At 44.7% G+C, this 22,039-nt stretch overlaps 1 protein-coding gene across 1 annotated transcript in view; it reads right to left on the bottom strand.

Moving 5' to 3' along the window:
* The window catches only part of ZNF618 (zinc finger protein 618), an 89,914-nt gene that overhangs the window by 33,114 nt on the left and 34,761 nt on the right, over positions 1-22,039 (bottom strand). The window contains exons 7-11 of the mRNA XM_059829028.1: positions 9,925-10,008; positions 4,710-4,799; positions 3,242-3,277; positions 2,421-2,498; positions 1,291-1,380 (exon numbers count right to left, since the gene is read on the bottom strand). Of these exons, the coding sequence (XP_059685011.1) occupies positions 1,291-1,380; positions 2,421-2,498; positions 3,242-3,277; positions 4,710-4,799; positions 9,925-10,008 (378 nt within the window). The remainder of the gene's footprint in view (positions 1-1,290; positions 1,381-2,420; positions 2,499-3,241; positions 3,278-4,709; positions 4,800-9,924; positions 10,009-22,039) is intronic.

Raw genomic sequence — 22,039 nt, forward strand, 5'->3', positions numbered from 1 at the left:
CCTACTGCTGATCACCACCAACAGCTTTTCTGAAGACCAGAAAACATCTGAATTAAGAGGTGGAGTTTGCAGGTGCAGGGATGTTTAGGAATTACTGTTATGTATGCAATCATAAGCACTGAGTTAGTTCCCTTGGGCACATGGGAGGCAAGACTAACTTTCTGTTGATGGCGGTAGAGGTATTTTATGCCTTACACCTTCTACCATGGTCTTGGTCCATCTCCACACTCCCGAGAACCTGCATGGGAGCTGTCACGAGCCCCCAAGCCTTGACCCACCTTAAAAGTGATAGTCTGGTGGACTGTGTTCCCCATTCATTTCTATATATGTCTAAAACCAAACCTGCCTTATTGTAATAACTTAAAACGTAACTAAAGCTGAATTTGGTGAGGAAGGAGTGTGCACTCCCTCTGCTGGCTGCGGATGAGCCGCTAAAGAAACCCACTAAGCCAATGAGCTCAGCTCATCCATCCTCATCATCAGCCAAAATGCTGGCAGCCGGACAGATGTGGGCAAAGAGCAACCACGCTGGCTCACAGCATTAACATCGTGATAAAGCACAGGGCAATGCTGTAAAAGAAGTTCAGGTGTAAAGAACTTCTCTGCATACTTTCAAAGCATCCAAAACCAGCATGTAGCAAGAATTCATCTCAACTGTTTTACTAAAATTTTGCACTGAGTTACACTTCATTGCTCATTAAAGCCTCCCCTTTGTCTGGGGAGTGCAGATCGTAGTGTCGTGTAGTATGCTGAGAACTGCCTTTTCCTGAGCTCCCTGGAATAAATATTTCATTGCCTGTGATTCAGTAGCAAGCTGCCAAGGTAATTTACATGATTTTTAAAACCAGTTTTAACTCACTGTCTGAAACAATTTCTCAGAAGTTCATAAGAAAGACTCTTCTTCCCTATCGGGTATGTTCACTTATTATTTAGGGGAGTCTAAAAATTTTGTGCATCACTTTGTTATGTGCACTTTAGGTACCAGAACCTTCAGTTAAACAACAACATAAAATATCAAACCCCCAAGGAACATACATAGAATTGCATGGACTTTAGTAAAAGTTCAGTGTCATTACAGACCTAACAGTAAAAGTGTCCCTCTGAGAGGAGATTCCAGCTCAGCTTTACAGTGCCCTGGTCAGCACATGATCTATGTCCTGCCAGCTGCAATCCCACAGGTCCAGCGGAAGGAGCCACAAGAATGATGCTCCCTCCTGCAACCCTCATGTTCACCACCAGCCACTGTAAATCATAGTCTGTAATGAAATAGATCTCCAGCAGGATACTCACTAATAGGTGCATGCAGTGCCACATGTTCTTGGTAGGGAGTGTAGTATTTGTACTGCTTGCCACAGAATTCACAGGTGTAATTGCCAGTTTCTGTGAAGATGAAACAAATACAAAGATCAGAAAGGAGTGCAGAACTCTCACACAGTCACTGACTTCCTGAATTTTACATAGAAATGGGCCAGGTGACAAAAACTAGAGCACATTCCTCATGCATTTGGAACTTATCTGCCCTGTAATTCACACATCCTTTTCCTCAACAAAGGAAACAGTTAAAGTCAGTGTGCAGAGTGATGGACTGTGCATAAAAAGTCCAGCAGAATTGAATGAGCTACAGGAGATTATCCCAAAATCACAGCAAGTAAATGCAAAACAAAGGAGAGAATCCTTTTCTAAAGTCTATATTACAGATGACACAGTTTTGTCTTCCGGTTACAGACAGTCTGTGATGTGCGGACAACAGGAATAATCAAACTAGGAAACAAGCTGTCAAGTTTAAGTCTTAATTACAGAGCTTTTGTATTGGAATTGTAGATTTTTCTTGCAGGAGGACGGGCTTTTCTGCAGTAACTGTGCTAATACCTCCTTTGGGGGTACCTGAAATAATGAAGTATTGTAACCATACACTGACACTTCCCGCTCCTGCCAGTGCTGGGAAGTACAGAACTGACAGCAAGCTGCAAGCCAAAGGAGAATCCAGGGTTAATCAATTGTTTCCAAAATGGAGAATTCAGATAAATGCTTTGGCAAAGTCTGGTCCTCTCTTTGTTTTCACTCTGTTCTGTTTGATGAGCCTACCACAAAGGCAGTGGGAATGCAATCACCTGCCAACTCTGCCAATACACCTTAAGACCCTCTCTAATTGCTGCCAGCTTGCTTTTCTCCTGAACCTCTTCCCTCTTCTCTTTGCAGAGCTCTTGAGCAGAAAACATCACAAAGCTGCATTTCTTAGGGGCAGGGCTGCTGGTGTTCGGTGTTCATTTGAACCTAAACATATCTTTCAGCACCCCTAAGGTCCCAACACCTCTGTCTAATGCAGTGCTTTCTGCTTTTCCTAGAAGTACTTCAGCTAATGCCAGATTTGAATCCTTGTGCTTTCTCTTTCACATTTGAAGCTGTATAATAACTCATACTTGGACCAATCTTCTGGAACGGCTCTGGCTCCTCCTCCTTCACTTCATCTGCTGCTATGACGGCCTGATCATAGGGGTCTGCAAGAGAACAGAACCAGCAAGAGAGCTGACAACACCCTCAGGTTTTCCTTCTACAGCTGCATGGACACTGAATGCTCCTGCATCTGTAATGACATTTCGATCTGTAACAGGATTTCAAGACAGGAATTATAAACCCAATGAGCCCTCTGTCTGACTTGTCCCTCCTCCTCCTCCTCAGGTGCCACAAGCAGATATTAGCCCCTTCCAGATCAGTAACGTGCCTTGTAGATAAATAATGTTTAAAAATACAGAGAAAGACTGAACAAACACATTGCAAAGCCTGATTAATATTTTCTGATTTTCTTCCAGTGCATCTCCTATCTAATGATGTTATACTGTCTGAAAGTGGGCATGGTAATGCAGTCTGCAAGCAAGTCAGCTAACAAATACTGACCAGTGACTTTCTACCATCTAACAGCAAAGCTAACAACAAATCAGAACCCAACCCGTTTTATAAAATAATTTAATTTATGCCTTCAACAATTCACTACATCACCAGAGACATGAAACACCTGTTTCTCTGCTTTTCAAACCTGATCAATTGTATGTGCAACAAAAGCCTGGCATCTACTAGGGCTGGGCATCAACCTACTCCTGTACATGTTGGGGGAGGGAGAGAGGATGCTCCAGTGACAAAACTCCCTTGACTTTTACAAGTGTAGAATCGGACCTGCTGTGCCTGAGTTACTGAATGTTTGAAAACGTTTGTGAAATAAAGCACACGAAGGATCTTGGCTTACCTGCCCGGTTTTCTGGGGCCCCTTCCACACTAAAAACTAACACAGAATAGAAGAAGGAGGGGAAGAAACAAAACAGAAATTAAATCCTCTTAAATGGCCTTGGTTTCCTCCTGTATTTCACGCACCGCTTCAGCATATTTCAGCCCCACAGAATAAACCAGGCTTTGTGCCCCAGTCCCTCCTCTTCCCAGCAGCATCCACACAGGAACTATTTGAGCATGCCCAGCCCTAATATACACAGATTCGCAAGGCCTTTGTTCTGACACTGACACAGCCCCACGTGAAGTTCAGATGCACAGCTGCCTCACACTTGTGTTTGCTAAGACACAACCAGCCCCTTGGAGGAACTGAGACAAACAATGTCCTTGCAAGACACAAGTGGAAGCCATTTCCAAAGGCCCCTCGTAACCCTAGGCAGAGCTCCCTGAACCATAGCTATGAAGACACATTTCTGACAGAAGCAGACACGTCCATCTCACAGTGACTTTCAGTCCCAGTAATTTAATTTTGGCTCCCCATGGGAGGAAGGGAGCTTGTGGTGGTACACTGCAAGAGAACACTGGCTGTTCTTAGAGCACATTCAGATGTCCACATGTGCCATTCAAAAACAGCAATTTTTTTGGACACCACGTGTTGTGAAAAGCCACTTGCTTTTCCGAGACAGTCCAGCCATTCAAACCTTCTGCTTTCCAAGCAGCCTCTTTCTAAAACTCTTCCCGGGGTCCCTCCTTGGCCAAGTGAGGAGCAACACCAACAAGCTTGTAGCATACGCAAGTGAGGGTTTGAGTATCTCTGGGCTCTGAGCTGAGGAGCTTTAGATGTCCAGTACGCAGGGGGCAAGCCAAAGACAGTATGTTGTTGCTTCTATTTCCCCCAACGTAGAAAAAAGAAACACTGCTTCTGGAGGAGGCTGTCTGCTTCTGTCTGAGCATCACCAGCCTAGGCCACATCTACATTCACAGAAGAAAAATTGGCCTGTAAGGTCCACTGACAACTGCATTAGTTCACTACCACAGTGACAAACAAGAACGAAACAACATTTGTCAACTCTGAAATGTGGTTTCTCACAGAGGAGCATGTTGGGAACAATCCTGTGAAGTCAGAAACCAAAAGGCAACCAACTCTTGCCCAGCGAGTAGCCAGACTGACAATCCACCTTGAGGGACTCAGCTCTAGCACATCTATGCTAACCATGAACCTTAATACAGACAGGAGGAGTGCAAGGACTACAGGTCCCACCAGAGGGTGTTATTTTGATGCATGCAAAGAGAATCAAGCGCAGCAAACTTCTTGCTGCAGCACCTGTGGACTGTGTCTCCACTGACAAAGGCGAGCGAGCCATGCTGTGCAATGCCCTGTACATTGTGGGCTGCACAGTCCTGCAGAACCACATTTTTCCTTCCCCAGAGTAACACAGCAAAGACTTCTCATCCTAATTTGGGTGTCTAAGTGTCAAAGCAGTACTCACCATCCACGGCATGTAGGTCTCTGTGCTCTTGGAAGCAGCTATAATATTTATATTTTTTCCCACAAATGTCACACGTGTACCTAAAATTGTCTGTAGGAAGAAGAAAACAGGCCACTTTAGAAACTTTGAGGTAAAAGGCAAGCACTCCAGACGACGCTGCTCAATCAGACATCCCCATGCAGTTACATTCATCCCACATGCTCTGTCAAATCTCTAAGGCATGCAGACAATCACTGCTTCACAATGTCCCCTGCGTGCCTCACGCTATATGGCTTGGGGCATACTCTGATTTGTTATTTCCCATTCAGGCAGCTCTGCTCTCCAGTACAGCCTCCGTAAGACCGCACAGCAATGAAGACGCAGAGCAGCAGGCCCTGCTGAAATCTTTGGAAGTTCAAGGCTACAGTAGGCATGTACCGGTCACGATGGGGACTAGCCGGCAGAACTGAACACTGAGCCAAAGTATGAGCTGTTAGAAGTCAAAGTCTTAATACGCCAACTACAACACGGACTGGATGTGCCTACATGCTCATACCACACTTGGTTCTCACTGCTGCTGCTAACTGATTCCTAACTGCATCCAAGATCCCCTATGGGAACGTTGTAACAAACAAAACCAAAGAGAACCAACAATCCAAAACACACAAGACAGTAAGGTGCTCAATGAACAGGAGGACTGATGGAGCCTGCTTTCATATGCGTTTGTACCCTAGACCCCCTCCCTTCATCCCAGCAACAAGAGACCCCCTTCACCACAGCTGTGTGGGAAAGACAAGACATGAAAAAAAGCTCAAGATGCTTATGAATTCATTTTGGTCTGACTGGGGACAACAAATGTCTTTGGCTCAGCTATCACATCAGTGCAAGAGGAATATTTCACTTGTCAGCTTGGTGTGTTTTTTCCATCTTCTGGTATCTGACATACACCTCAGGGTACAGACTGATATCCATAAGTAGTCACCTCGCTGCAACTTGCAGCAGCCAATGGCTTGCATGCTACTAGCCCGTTGCAAACAAAGTAAAACACATCAGCTTGTGTAACCACAAAGGATCTTGAAACTAATGTGCTTTACTTCACAGCAGGAGGAAGTTAGGAGTGTACACATCAGCTACCATGGCTCCACAGATGAGCTGTCATTCAGTAAGCTCCCCTGCAGCAGCTCAGTTGTCCATACAATCAGAAAAGTTAAAGCCTTGTTTTTACCTCTTCCACACTGCGTTCAAACACACCAGAGTATGCACATGAACTAAGCTTTTATTTTACTTCTCGATAATTTTATTTTTAAAACAAATAAATATTTTAAGCTAGTATGCATTGGTACAGTCTAATTGCTCACTTGGATTCACTACTGCAGTCCATCAGCACATGGGGCTTCAACACTAAATGAAGAATCACTTTCCACCCCTTTATTCTGCTTGGCAGAATGAAAGTAGAAGCTATGGTGATCTATAAGAGAAAAATGCCAAATATAAAAGGTGTTAAACAGCTGGGCACTGGAACTTTACTTCTGCTACCAAAAAATGTTTGTATCTTAATCAGAGCACAGCAATGCTAAGCTAGATTTAAGGGGTTTTAAAAAGTCTAGGCTGAACAAGTGAGACAGAGCCCACGCTTATATGCCGAGACAAAAAGGATTCACTGCTTCAGACAGTGCACTGCTTAAGGAAGAGCAGGAGAGAAGCAAAACATGACTTTGAGAACATTCAAGTGATAAAAGCACTGGTGGGTCACATTTAACTATGTTTCATTATATAATCTTATGCAGTCTCCTGTGGTCATACAACAGCGCTGAGGGTCTCAGTCTACCCTGGAACCTTTTTGACAACAAAGAGAATCTAATGATTGCTAGTGAATATCTGTACATCTTGTTGCAAAAAAAAAATACAGTCAATTATTAGCAGAGAAAATTCATAACGTGTCATCAGTAATCGGTCCTACATCGCTGGGCATCCCAAAGACAAGAAACCAACCTCCTTTTCGAAGTGTAATGAGCCATGCGGTAGATGAACTGACAACTAATCCTTCAAAGGAGTACCAAATACCAAACACTTTCAATACCTCCATTTGGAGGAAGAAAATTATTATGGCTTTGCTTTGGAAGAAAAGTGCTCAATAAATAAGGACACTTGTTAGAACAGAATGAAACTAAATGCTAGGCACACCATCTCACAGACTCTTAACAGGCATGGCTAATTGTAGTCTCTGTAACTTAGGAACTGTGGGGATCTCACTGTCAACGGCTGGGACTTGAGTAGCACACGCTGGGTATGACCACTTCCTTCCCTCGGCAGTGTGAGGAAAACGAAAACACAATAGAAAGTGTTACAGCACACCCCAAGAGAATAGGGTTTTGCTTGTTTTGTTAGGGGACTGTTTTCCCAAAGGAAGAATGATCTCCAGAGATTATACTGAAACAAGTCATTATGAGAAGTAAGAATTTGTTCCAGCTGGTATTGGTACTAATCTCTTCTTCAACTCTTTAAAGGAGGTAACACCCAGCAAACAGTGCGAAGACTCGGAGATGACGAGGTTTACAGAGATTTCAGACAGTATCAGGAGACTACCAATGTGTAGCTAAGCTTTACCCTCTCTGAGTAACGGTCACTATTCCAGGGCTGCATCCAAGTGCCAGACTTCTTACCCAATAAAGCTGTCTTTGCTGACAGCTGTCGAATGCTTCCAGTGCTGTTCCCAGCAGTGACAGCTTTATTAGCAAGAAACTCACTGAGCCGAATTAGCCTGTATGCTACTACTTTTCCTGCTCTGGGTTATAACTACTACACCAAGGTAGATTCCAGCTGGGGCACCATACCCAATATATGTAGCAACATAGGTTTCAATGGGAAGAGCTACAAGGGACTTGGAGTGCTCAGGTGTGTCTGCAAGCCCATACTGAAAGCTCTGAAGAGATGGTACGAGACACAGCCAAACTAATGCTACTTAAGCAAGTCTGCTCAGATTCAAGCCTCTCCTATCACCAGGTAGACAGTAACACAGTGCAGCTCCACCAAAAAAAAAAATACCAACAGGCACTATTAGGACTTAAGGAAAAATACAGGGAAAGATACTAATTAGCCCACTAGCACAGAGGTTCGGTGCTGTCCCTTATTGGTATTCAGGCAACAGTCCTGCAGAACACATCCTCACTGCAAGCTGAGCAATCACCATATTACACTGCTGCAAACCTAGAGTTTCAAAATGCAGAAAAGACATCCAGCTGAAGACCAAAGTGCAGCAAATATCACTCCTCCTTCATGCTCATGAGTCTTTCCAAGGGGAGTAGAGATTCCAGAAGGAGGTCTAAGGAGTAACGGCCTTATGTACTTAGTCAACCCACATTTAATCTCATGAAATACACTCACCAAAATACAGCATCACACCTTACTAGAAAAAAAGGGAAGCAACAGCCATGTCACAAAGCAGTTCCTCAGATACGAAAGACTGACACACCGAGATGGCAAACAGGCAGGTTTTTCAAGTACCCTAACAAATAACTCCATGGGATCTGAAAGCATTTTGAACACTCTGCTTGCAAGCGCACCTCCAGTAAAAGACAGGGAATGTGCTGCCTGTCTCCAGGGGCTGCTGCCAGCTGGCTCCTGTCGTGCGGTCTGTCTTCGGTAACGACTCGTAGCTGCTGAAATACCCTGCCCTAGGGATGATCAGCCAGGTCATCTTTCTTCCCAGATGTTGCATTAAATATTTTCAGACTTTTTTTGTTGTTTTGCTTCAATTATTCAGCAGAGAAGAAAGCACATATTTCATTTTGGCAGTAAAGAGGGAGGGCAGAGAACACATGCCCAACACTGGCAGACAGAAGAAGATGCTTCTTTCCCTAAGGCACTTGGCCCAGGGCCTCAGTGGATTTTGCTCTAGAAACCCAGGAAGGCAACGATAGCAATGAGAAATTTGTTAAAAGGTCAGGACTTCTATATCACAAGCTAAAAATACAGATCACGTAACACGCCCTCGTAAGTGCAGGAATCCGAGACCACAAAAACTGTGTACAAACTAGTTTCCACTGGGCTCAAAGAGCTCTGCACAGCATCACAGAAACCCGAATTGGAAACAGTTACATACATCATCCAGATGACATCCCTGCAATGATGACAGCACATCCTGTTAAGGGTCCAGAATGATGGGGTCTCCACACAGCAGGCTGCGGGAGCTCCTTAAAGACTTCTCCAAGGTGAAGAACAATTTTCACCTGACCCAGAATTCATACTGACCTTTCAAATGGAAGAAGCCACAAAAGCTACTTAATAGAGGAGCTCTTATGGCAACTAGACACTTTGAAGATACTCTTGAATCCTAAGTGATCCTACTCTTACAGAGCACTACAGAAATAGCTGTCTAGTAGGGACTACCTCCAAATGTGGACGGGCAATACTGTTGAATGTAAATAGACTGCAACAGTCTGCTGAATTATTCCCCAAACCCAGCAGTGTTCCAGGTCCCAGTCAACAAAAAAGCAGCAAAATTAAAAAAGAAGAGAGGGCAGTCTGGACAGCACTACTTGTCCTGCTCCATGGTCAGGGTGGCACCTTTACACTGGAAAGTTTAAGAATGGCAAAGGAAGCACCAAACTCGAGGAATTTAATGTTCCTGGCTCACTTTGGGAAACAAGGTTTCCCAAACAGTTCATAAAGTCCAGCAGCATCTCTGAAAGGGGAGGGGCGCTGGATTTCTTACAGTTAAGCCTACTGCAATACATCTATCTGTCATCTCTCTATTTGAGGTTGTGATGTTTCTTCCCCCAAAACAGGCTTTCCAGGTGAGGCTTATGTGACAACGAAGTATCAGCATCGTCCCTCCAGCCACAGACAGTGGATTGCGGGACAGTCCATGAGATGCCTGGAGTCCTTACTAAGGAGTCCTGCTGGTGATAAACACAGAGGGCTGGAGCTGGTGAATGGCCGTGTAGCAGTACCTGAAAAAAGCACCATCTTTCCTGGAATGTCTGTCTCACCGAAAGGAACCATGAGCAACTCAGTAAGAGCCAAAGCCACCACGACTAAACCACCTGATGCAAAGAAACAGGAAAGGCTGGCATTTTCAGAGGTATGTGCTGTATGCTTGCCACTGGGAAACACCCTTCCAAGCTGTGTCCAGCGCACAGACGACCTGAGCAGCCTCCCCAGAAGAAGACCCGAAGTGCAGCTACTGCTTCCTTACAACAGAGCAGGGAGAAAAAAAAACATCTGGAACCCTCACTTGCTTCTGTGGCTTCCACCCAGGGCAGCACAAACACAGCTCTGGAGAGAGGCTTCTTCTCCCTTTCAGCAGCCAGAGGGGCACCTGGAGGGAAAGGAACACATTTATGGCTTCCTAAGCTAGCAGGATATTCCCCATGCAGGTTCACGGACAATTCCTTTAACCTAACCCTTTGGCATTGTTAGGGGCTTCCTTCTAGATGCTGGACAGGCAGTGGGGAGAGGTAAAATGCAAGTCTGCAGACATAGAGCTTACTGCCTGTAGACCTCCATCTACTCCTCCTTCAAACTGTGGTCTTGCATAGAAGTTACAAGCTTTACACCTGCACTTTACAGCCAAGTAGAGAGTGGCCAGTAAAATCAGTTACAATCTACATCAGAGCTCAACTTAAAGGTGTCCAATGGCAAAATTCCTTGAAAAGGGAGCAGGACTGAGCCCAAAGTCAGCAGCAACCCCTTAAGAGGATTAAAGAATCCAGAGCTACATTAGTAAGGATTAAATAATAATAAAATCCAGAAATTTGGAAAGGACAGAAACCCTCACACACAAAGGCACAAGCCAGCTCCTAAGTGGGAGTTAGAAAAAAGCTTTCCCTGTGGGCAAACTATTCCAAGATCACTCATTTCATGATCATTTACTTCCTTCCCACAAACATTTGGCCTTTGTCAGGAGCACAGGAGACATGTGGGCACACACTGGCTTAACCTAACATGGTGCTTCCCAAGATTAGCAAAGGGGGGTCCTCAGGCTGCAAACTACCAAGCCAAGAAAGAGGTAATCCCAAACCCTCACACGGCAGGGCCAAATCCCTTGAAATTACCAAAAAATGGTGCAAGATGTTAGCTCACCTTCAAGTTGGCAAGGGGCTAACTGACAGGTGAGAGGGCATGGAGCCACAGGCTTGTGCTCAGTTTCTTGCTGAAGCATTTCAGAGCTTAGTCCCAGCTCCTAAGAAGAGCTGTTGCAGATGCATTCAGTAGCTACAGGACTGACTTCACCTTACAGCAGTTTTTAAAGCTGCTTTCAAGTAGGTGGCCAGTGAATTCTATGAATTCTGTGATACTTTATCCAAACCACATGTTAGTTGAATGTATCAGCATGATGGAGATTTAAATGCAGACCATCCAGGGCTGTATGTAATCCCTCCAGGTTTGGAAAACTGATGCCAGACTAGCAGGAAATTCCATACAGAGGGGAATATCCTGAATTAATCTCTGAAAGACAGCCCCCTTGTTCATAATAGTCTTGATAGTCACGTACGGAAATTTTTTTTTTAACATTTTGGGGAAAGGTGTTTTGGGTACTATTCACTGGATGGTGAGAGAGAAAAGACTTCCCAAGCGTTCTCAAGATGTTACAGATCAATGAATTTCCTTCTCCCACAGTTAAAAGTATGTTAAAAAGTTGAATCCAAACAGCAGATATCAGCAATTTAAAGCCAAAATATTCTGGTGTTTTACAATTATCCCCCAAATCAGCATTATGAACCAGGATACTCAGACTCCATGACAAAATTCAGACGCACCAGAGAATATAATTAACGACAGCAGATCTAGTTTCATACTTCTTCATTCTGGTGTCACTTCAGGGCAGTGTTGGATTCTTTTTTATTCAAATTGTAACTAAGTGTAAGATAAAGAATGTTGAAAAGAGCATGTTAATGTGCTACTACCACCAATTTGACAATGAACAGCCTCAACCTTTCATAATTAAAAAAAATAGGTGCACTTGTACATACTTAACTTGTTGATGCAATAAGATTTATCTTTTATATCAATAAGGATGCTAAATCTCCGTCTTAAGTGAAAAACTCAATTCAGCCTACATTGTGGAGTTATGCAAAACACACAATAAAGGCCATTTTATTTTAACCTCCTTTTGGAATCAAAATGGTTTGGCTGGGAACACACACTACTTATCTACTTCACAACTGTTTAGATTAAATGATGTAGCACTGAGAGTTTCATAAAGGAAAAGCAAACCCCCATCTTAACTTTTTCCTACTCATTTGTCCTTGACTAGAAATTTTGTTCTTACTGTGATTTCCAGATGGGAATTCACAGGGAGTATCACTGCCTAGTTTCCAAAGTGGAAGGGAAAAGTGACAGTTAAATGACTGAGCAGCACTGAAGAAGAGATCCTGGTTCCATAAACCTTGATAAAGAACAAAATAAAACTAAAATAAACTAGGAAGGACGCAGAACCCTCCCCTCTACAATCAGCCAAGACAAACAAGAACCCTAACCTTTTTGCTTGGGTTGAAAGGAAGAGATCTTAAGAAGGTAATCCTTGTATTGCTCTGCCTTTCCTGGTTATAAAGATCCTTAGAAGTGAAAATATTGAGAATTGTGTTGAGGGAAGCTGGATTACTTAACAGTACAGACTGCTGCATCTTCTTGATCATTTTCTTGGCTTACAAATGATTGGGATAGAGTTTTCAAGAAATAAAAAAAATAGCGTTTTGGGTTTTTGTGTGCTGTTCAGGTTTATTGTTGTTGAAATGCCAACACGCAGCTCAGCAGACAAAGGTTCAGGCTGAAAGACTTTGGAATAATTAATGACATTGCTATTTGTACACCTTTTCTCTTGCTAAATTTCAAACCGTGTTGGAGATGGAAAGTGTATCCGTTCTTAACGAACAGTGGACGGATGTATTTCTAGCTTCAGTAAAGATCTCCTGGCATTTTCACGACAAACTGATGGATGATCGAAACAGTCTGGGATTACTAAAATTCTTATCCTTTTTTATTAGAATAAATATATTTCTCCATCAATTTTGCTGCCTAGGAACTCTGTAAGAGATTTGTGGCAAAGTATTAACATCCAGATTTCTATAAACATGGTCTTTTTGGTCAGTATCTGGGAAAGGGGCAGAAATTTAAATTTTATGGGTATATTAGCAATTTTCTGTAAAAGATCATCTGAAGATCACAGATTTATAGAAAACTGTAAAGGCTCCTTTTCTAAAACCTTAGATAAAACTACGTACAGACCAACTTGTCCTCTCCAGAGCTTTGGAACTGCAGGACTTGCATGAACATCAAAACCTCCAGCATGACTGCATGTGTATCATGCTCCTGAGCACACCTTACGTGGGTTATAAGGCAAGACACCCGCAATAGGATACCCAAAGTCAGAACATCCAAAAAGAACCCTTAGCATAACAGTTATGTCAGGAGAGCAACTTCAAATTTACGCTATTAGAAAACAGGTCCAGGAGCTGTTACCTACTCCACCCAGTCTCAGAAAAGACGTTGGTGCTGTAATGTGAAGGCACTGGGTCAGAACTAGCAAACAGCAGCAGAGAAAGGCAAAGAGAAATGGATCCCCCTTGTTACAGAAAACCTGAGAAATTGCAGTGACAAACTCCCCCATTCCAGTCCTGCAATGTACTCAGAGAAGGAGAATGTAAGAGCAAGACAGGAGTAACCTGTGTTAAGATGCAATGGACAGCACTGCACCTTGCCAAAAAAGTCTTGTTCCAGGAGAGAATGAATGACCCCAGCACCAGAGTTGCAGAGAAAGATGCGTTTCTGAAAGGCAACGACTACAGCACTGGAGGAACATATCTCAGGCCTTAAGGTCAAAATTTCTTCACACTGTAGATCCCAGAACTAAGTTCCTTATCATTTTCTTAATGTTCTCCTCCTGCACTGAAATTTATCATTCTTGGTCTCAGCCCATTGGTCATTTAAATTTGAAGATGAACATATTCATCTACTTGTTAGACAAATGGGAATCTAAAAAGACCTTACCTACTTAAAATGCGAACACATTAGAAAAATAAAATCTAATTTTATACCTCTCCCCAAGGAGTGGGAGAATTATTAAATAAGAACATTGGAAAAATTAATCACAAAGTTGTAAATGACTAACTGTTCGCTCTGGCATGTGTACGTGGGTGTGCACGCACACACACACATCATTTACATCAGGCTTTTAATTGTGTAAGGCATTAGTAAGTTTTACCAAGCACAACAGTGGAACTTTCCATTTTTTGCTCTGTTACCCCCCAAAAAGTAAAAGGAAATCAAAAGCTCAAATTTACTTTAAGGAAACATTAAGGTTTGAAATTTGAATATTTAAAATTAATCGAGAAATGGAGATGCTAAAGGTTCTTCCTTAACCTTACATTAACACCAGCAAACTACCTACATACCTTTCCATCACTAGTCAGAACATTAAAATCACCATATCCTGTATGTGTAAGGTCTGGGAAAGAAAACCTTAATTCTGAATATATTAATGTCATGGTTGAAATTCACAACCCTCAAAACGTTTTTGCACATGCAAGGCATTAGCACTATGCCTCCACAGTTAACGTTTGCAAGGTATATTCCAGCCCACATCCTTGCTTCTAACCTTTCACTGCTTTTTCAAACAAATTCCCTCTTAGGCTGAACTTTCTCATGCTTAGTCAGACCCCAAAGGGAAATATGTTTTTAAAAGATCAGGCCAATCATTTTTTATTTATGGGGTTGTGAAATATTTACTATGTATTCCATTTTGGAAAAAAATTTGCCATTTTCTTTTTTCCTTCTTGTAACTAAATAATGTCATGCAGTGGAGACACACGCTCCTCACGGATGCTGTCCTGTACACAGGTGGTGGGTTTGAACACATTTGGCTAGGAAAATGGAAAAAAAACATTGTTTGCAGCCTACAGCATCCTCAGACCCAGATGAAAGTTAGTGCCCCCCCTACCACCGAATGTCCTATCTCAGCCCAGCATCCAAGTACAATCTAGCATAAAATAAGCAAGTATGATATTACTATTAACAGGGAAGGAGAAAATAAAGCTCACAGACGACAGCACAGTTATATTTGATTTTCAAAAGATGTGCCTCCTGACCCATCACCAATCTGATGAGAATTACAGACAGCTACCAGGAGTTGGGATATAATCACAAACTAAACCATACCTTGCACTGAGGCATAAATGCTTCGCTACATCTAGGCACTTGATAAGGGGCACTGAAGATCTGGCAAAGAGAAATGATTCAGACATCATAAGGCACCCACTAAAAACTGTGCCACAATGTGGGAGCTTCTGCATGAGAGAGCTGAGTGAACAGGTTGGCAACGTCCCCGGCAGCCAGCTCTGCTGTACCAGAGCCACGTGCCACCCTCCAGGCTATGGCAAAGCCCAAGCTTGGAGTCAAACTCTGAACCAGGGATAGTGATGGCAATCAGCCGGTAACACAAAAACTGAGAGATACTGGCTTGTCCTGCCTGCTTCATCAGGTACATAGCTGGGACTGGAGTACCTCCTCTGAAGATCATTTTGGTACCTCTTGTATTATAAGGGTATCTATCCTTAAAAGCAGTTATTTTTAACTCTGAGACTGCAGCAGACACTGTGCATCCCTGCCTTCCCTGGTATTTGCTCTTGTGTGACACAGCACAAGGAAAACTTGCTGACTGGCTTTTCCTTCCCTAGATTGCCCTGGTAGAACTGGTAGCCTTGGAGTTGAAATGCTTCTCATTTTATAATTGTAGTTTGCAGTATGATTTTGGTCTGTACTACAGCAGTCTGTCACTCAAGAGGAGAGTGTAGTCCATCCATTTCTCAGTCTCTTTTTGAGGGCCAGTTTTGGGCTGGAGAGGATGCTAAAGCCTGGACTGTATCAAAGGAGCTCAAGGACTCTCTGTTTCACCAGCTGCACCCTGTCTTCCCTGGAAGACACATCTGTGTTTTTCTCTCTACAGGATACTAGTATCTGTGTAAACCTTTGATTACACAAATTTTGTACCCCCAATGCAACAACACAACTCACTTCAACATGGAAAGCAACGCATAATACATTAAAAAGTTGCTATAAACTGGGAAGAGTGATTGAGTCTGGTGATTGAAAGGGAAGGGCAAGACTTCAGTTTAATTGCAGCAAAGAGGACTTGATTGCCCACTGGCACAACATCCCACCTGGGGCTAGCAGGGAAAGCACTGGGAAAGGCCTCACGACTGAGAGGTTGAGGAACTGCCTGCACAGCAGATGTTGGAAGAACACATCAGAAAAACAACCTTGAGGACATTCTATCTGTGAAGCAATGAAACTTTCTGGAGCCCAAATCTACTTCTAAAATTCTTGCAAGCTCACAGCTATCAATGTGAGCTTGCAAATTTTTGTCAGTGACAATCACCGATTTCATCTAGTCATTTTTACCCTGCCTTCGTGCAAGGAGAAGGAGTCCTCTTGAGATGACTAGAAGGAGAAATCCATTCAAATGCTAGCTCAGAGTCATGAACTCTAGTTTCAGGAGCAATCAGCAGCTACTCCTAATGAACAGATGGTTGCTGCCCTCACATACAGTCTGATGAATGCCAGTTAACTCAGTGCCTTGCAGCAGGCTATGACCGTCTCTCTTGCACAGCCCTTCCAACACTTCTCACAGCAGGGTCCCTAACTCAAGCAGCTCCTCCAGTAAGACCCATTACTGACCCCAGCACATGCCACATTTCCCTGACTCACAGAGGAGTGGCCTTTCCTCCCTCAGGAAAGCACAGCTGAAACCCACCTCCTCTGTGGGAGACAAGAGGAAGGCTACAGGTTGCTGCTGTGCAGTGCATGGGAGCTACTGCTCCGCAGCTCGGCTCTGCGGCTGCTCCTGCTGCGGCTGTGCTCTGCCCACTGCCACCAACTCCTGCTCCACAGGGTGCTCCTGCTCAGGCAGGGCTCCAGCCTGGGTGAGGATATGACACTCCTTCAGATCAGCCAGTGTCTCTCACCAGCCCCGCTGGCCACGGCTTGGACGTAGCTCCTCTCCCATCTGTATTGCTGCTGTCCTCAGCCTTGCCTCAGGCACACAGGGGCTGCTGCTGGTCCTTGGTTCTGCCAGTTCCCATATACCTTTCTCCGCAACAGTCAGACACAGGACCATTAAGGGCTCTGGTAAATGCATTTTTTTCCAGTAAATACAGTCACCTCTCTGTCCGCTTCAAAGGGCAACATGGAAAGACTCCTGCCTCCTTCCAGGAGAGGTTCAGGCAGGACACTCTCTCTGTAGTGCCAGAACTTCCCACCCACCCCAGAAAAACTTCACACCACGACAGTCTAGAAAGAGCCACTCAGTGGGTTGTGTGGAGGTGACATAACATCATCACACAACATCCAAAGACCACTTTTTGCCCCTCCTGCAACCTGATAACACAACAGGACAGTCTGAAATTCCTGGTAAATATTATCACCTCTGAGATGGTAACACTAATTTTAAAGAATTATTTGCAAACAGGAAAAAGGGGCTCCAACACAACAGAAAGACTAACAGACACAAAGGAAAACCAAGTTGTGTTACTTGGGATCAGTCTTGGGATTTTGTGGGATCTGGCCCCGGAGTTTTCAACCTACAGGGCTGGCCACAGCAAGCTTAAATGTGCTAGGAAAGGTGCTCCCATTTATGCTAGAATTTAAGGCACGAGTGATGGATGCTGTCAGGCACTGCCAGGCAAAGTATGTTCGGGGCTCACAGACAGGATTTATACGCTGTGCTCTCAGGCATCTCCCAAGTGGGGGAGTACACCGAGGAGCTGTGTAGGAGTAACCTGCTGGCAGCATGTGCACAGGGATCTGCTTTTGAGAAACAGCACAAAATCCAACTTTGCCTCTTAAACAGAATTGCATGTACAGAAAAACAGGAGATGGAGACAGAAAGAACGGGATCCACCAGAAAACAACTATTAGTGGTCTTCCAATCTCCAGCAAATGTCATGGAATTGCCATAGTAACAAACGGCAACACCGCCAGGAATGAAAGCAAGCAGAGAATTTGAAGTGGGTTGTTTTAGTGGAACTGCTTTTTCATGTTGTCTTCCTGCACACCACAGAATAACTGGCTGGTGGCATGCTAAAACAGTCTAACAGAGCAAACCTCACACTCATGGCTAGTACTGCCTGTGACCACTACCAGCTTTTAAACTACATCTTGCTTGTCACAGTCCTCAAAAAAGTTGTTACCAAAGCAAGAGAACAGACCAAACCACGCCACCAGCAAGCTCCCCTGAACTCAGCCAACCTGACTGCCACACTGGAGATGAATTCAAGGCTCCCAAAATCACCTCTTCCTGATTCTTCCCACTTTTAACAGCATTTTATTTAAAGATTCCAGGAATAGCAAGACTCTTCCCCACAATCTTAATGAGCATTGCTCCATCAGGCTCAGGACTTTCTCCCCTGAGAAGAGGAACACTTACTAAGCCTCAAACAGCTAACCAGGCATACGTGCAGTTAATACACCAGCTATACTTTAAGAAACCTTTAGCTTTTAACAATTCTTCTCCCCCCTCCCCCCATTTCTCTGTGCATTTGTTTTCTACTTTCTTTCACACAGCACAGAAATGCAATCCAACAGCGTAAGGCTGTGCCCAGCAGACAGGGACTGGGCTACAAGCCCAGAGACTTGCGCTCTCTTCCTTTGCCACTTGCCCGCTGGTTGCCTCTGGCAAGTACTTTCTCTGCTGCTTCCCCACCTGCCTGCAGAATACCAAACTCCTCTGGTAAAGTGATCCGAGGTTCATCTAGGCAAAAGGCTTGGAAGGACTAGGGACTAGTAACACTATTTGCTGTACTTATTAACATTAGGTATTTTGAAAACAGGTATTAAAAGGCCATTGGTAAGCCGTAATTAGGCAAGTGCCTTATTAACAGTTACCAGAGCAACCTTAATTCTGTCCTAGGCCGGTCCAAAGAGGCAGAGACACTGTTAGAAAAAACAGTAGCAAGCATGTAAACAAAAGCTTAGGTGCTTACACACTCCCAGATGAATTAAGGTTTCATGGACAACCATAAAATTCACGGTCTAACTTTGAGCTCTGCAAGCCAGTTATGGTTATTTTGGAGATGTTCTTGTACGTAAGTTCCTCTTTCCTACTGAAAAGAATAATACCAAAATCCAGTAGCCTGAATATTACAATTCATAAACTGTAGCACAGTTACAGATCTGGAAACAGCGAAGACTACCACGCTCTGGAGACCAGGGCTGTGCTGGTGGAAGCTCATACTCCTCTCTACCTCCTGGGGATGAGCCCAGAAACAAGCTGTCAGCAAGGAGACCATCCTGGGTTGTCTTCCTAAGCCAACTGCAGCTCCCAGGTGGAGGCAATGCCACAGGTAGGACTGCTGATCCAACACTGGTGCCAGCCTAGCTCTTAAAACTATCGTCCCCAAACTGTGACATGTGCATGGAACTCAACCTGCTTCATGACCCAGCACAGTGCAAAGACCTGTTCACGTCAGAGGTGATGCTTCCCACAGCCGTGTCTCTGGCACACTGTCCCTGTCCCTGCTGGTGCAGCGTTTGTGGACCCCTACTTGCCAGTGGTTTTATTTAGCTATCTGTCAAGTTGCCAAGAATTTCCCATGGTATGTGAGCAGCAGGAGGGAGACTGTTTTTACAAAGTTTGTAACTCCCCTAAACATGACTGGAATTTCCATGGAGAATGATGGCGTAGATCTAGCCCAAACACCTTGCTCCTGAAAACTTCCAGAAGTCTGGAGCAAACCACAGAGGCATACAAGCATCTCAGAAAAGACTGCCAGACTCTTCTATAGCAACAGTCAGTGACCTAGATGTCAAACTGGCCACCCCTGCCTAGGAAAAAATACCAAATAGAAAGGTTTTTTTCAAAACTTCTCTCCTCCCTTCCTCCTCCCTGCCAGTCGAAGTTGGTAGCAGTTAGAACAAGCCTTTTTATTAACACATTAGCACTGTGGGTTGCATTGTTTTCTTCTCTCTACATGTGGGAATTCCAGCCTCGGACCCTGAGCCAAGGCTAGAAAAGTAGCTCCCAAAGCCATGTAACCATGTCCCCATGAGCACATCCTCTCCTCAATACCACAGATCTGTGTCCCTTCAAGAATGGGTCAAAAAAAAAAAAAAGAAAGAAAAAGGAGTCCCAGAGACACAATCTATAGACTGAAAACCCCAAAGGCTGGAAATAACCAACTAAGTCCAACAGCTTTTCCTCAAGGGAGTCTTCAAAGTGCCTTCCCAGCTGGAAAGTCTAAACACCACTGCCTCCTCTTTAAACAGGCAGCAAACAAACAACTGGCCTCAGTTGCATCCCAGCTTGCCCCGTGGCTCCCTTCTTCCCAGGGGAAAAAAGGCCAGGACAGCCCTTCCGGCAGCAGCCCCTTCTTACCACAGTCCTTCAGACCTGAAGGCAGGGGCACGTTACAACACAGCTTCACCCACCACATCAGTAACTTATCCTCCCAACAGGCCAAGCACGACTCACTCTCAGACCCAGTATGGCAAGATGCAGACTTTGCCTCCCAAGAACAAACACGACTCATTGCTCTCAGGGTCAGTCTAGGGAGCACAACACAGCTAACTGCCACCAAAGCTCGATTACTCCTGGGACCAAGCCAAGGTGCCCTTTCTCCAGGCCTTGCAGAGGCAGCAGCCAAGATGTCTCTGCACTTGACACACAAAATTGCCTTCACCAAAACTTTTCAGGTGCCTGATGTGGCCATGAGTAACAGCTGCCTCCAAAAAGTCACCATGGAGAAAACTTGAACAGCTTTTAAAAACCTGTAGTTCTAGCTATTTGAACGAATGCCAAGGACCCACTGCTGGTCAAGGGAGTTCCTCATCCACACCAGTTTAGGATGGATGCAATCTACGCCCCAGAGAGAAGCACATGAGAGAAAACAAGATCTTCCTATATCCCTTAAATACTGAGAAATTTTGGAAGAAGGCAGCAAACCATGCCTGCAGAGCCCATGAATCTAGAGGTTCCCAATGAGACAGAAATAGCAAAGGAAGATTTGAACAATACAGACATCTGTAATAGAAAGGGTGTAAACAGCCAAATCGGGTCGCAGAGGAATAGCACTGGAGCAGCAGGCAAAACAAAAATAGCAGGAAAGGAAAGATAAATAAAAAATTCCTAAAATATATGAAGACCAAACAGACTGACAAGGAAACAAGAGAGCCATTGAGTGGAAAAAGGAGAAGAGCCATGCAGAGGCAACCGGGGTAGGCCAGGGATTTAATCCAGCCCCAGAGGGGAAGGCACAGGGAGGAAAGAAGACAGCTGAACTACTTCACTGCAGCGGCAAGGAGGGGAAGATGACTTTGTCAGGAAATTACAACCATCTGCACTTAGGAACAGCAGCACAGGCCGAGCAGTTTCACATTCACTCTGTAAGACAGGTGACACGCACGGCCTGTTCTTCCACCGGGGTGGATGGCTGCAGCGGACCTTCCTTCCCCATCCCCTAGCCCACCACTCACCGCTTCCCTGCTCTGGTGACTTGGTCTTGCCTCCAGCTCTTTCAGCTAGATGAGACTATTTTCGGATAACAATGTGTGTGGCAGGTACAAAGGGGGTTCAGTATTTCCTGCACTGGGGAGGGGGCCAGAATAGTACAGCCCTGCATGAAGATGGAAGCAGTGCCTGCCTCTCTTACTGCTCCCTGCTCCACCTCAATTGCTACCACGGCAGCTCCTCTGAAGCCTGGTGCAGACGGCAGCTGCTTGTTTGGTGTTCTCCCAGAGATGACTTCTGCCTATGACTTTCCATTCTCCCCAGCTCCCTGAAATCCAGACACCACAGAAGTGGCAGTTATATCCACAGAAATCATTCTATGGCTCAAACGTCATGGGGTTTACCCACACGTTTTTCCTCTCTTACTCTCCATACCTCACTCTGCCCTGTCTTTCTCAGCCAAAAAAATTCCCATGACATGTAAGAAGGGGAAAAGCTGACTTACTTACAGAAAAAAACTTCTCTTTGCACAAGGTGGCTCCCAAGGTCTGGCAAAAAGGATACCGTGTCCAATACCCAAGTAACAAGCCCAGGATGCACACAGCCTAGCCCAGAACACAGCAGAGCCCCGTGCCAAAACTCAGAGCAATGGGTCCAGGAGATGCGCCTGGAAAAACTCGGGATAAGTAAAACACCAACAGGCAGCAGAGCACCTTCTGAAAAAGAGACAACAGAGGAGGGAGCAGGAGCCTGCGAAGGAGTCTCCATCCCCTGCGTAGACCTGGACACCACATGTCACTGGGTCAACGGAAAAGAGAAAGGGCCCAGCTGCAGAGCCCATCTCCGCTCCAGAGGGCACCAGGAGTGGGTATACACTGTGTGATGGCTGGTTTCCACTGAGACATTTCAG

This window comes from Gavia stellata, chromosome 24 (genome assembly GCF_030936135.1).
Source record: "Gavia stellata isolate bGavSte3 chromosome 24, bGavSte3.hap2, whole genome shotgun sequence".
NCBI lineage: Eukaryota > Metazoa > Chordata > Aves > Gaviiformes > Gaviidae > Gavia > Gavia stellata.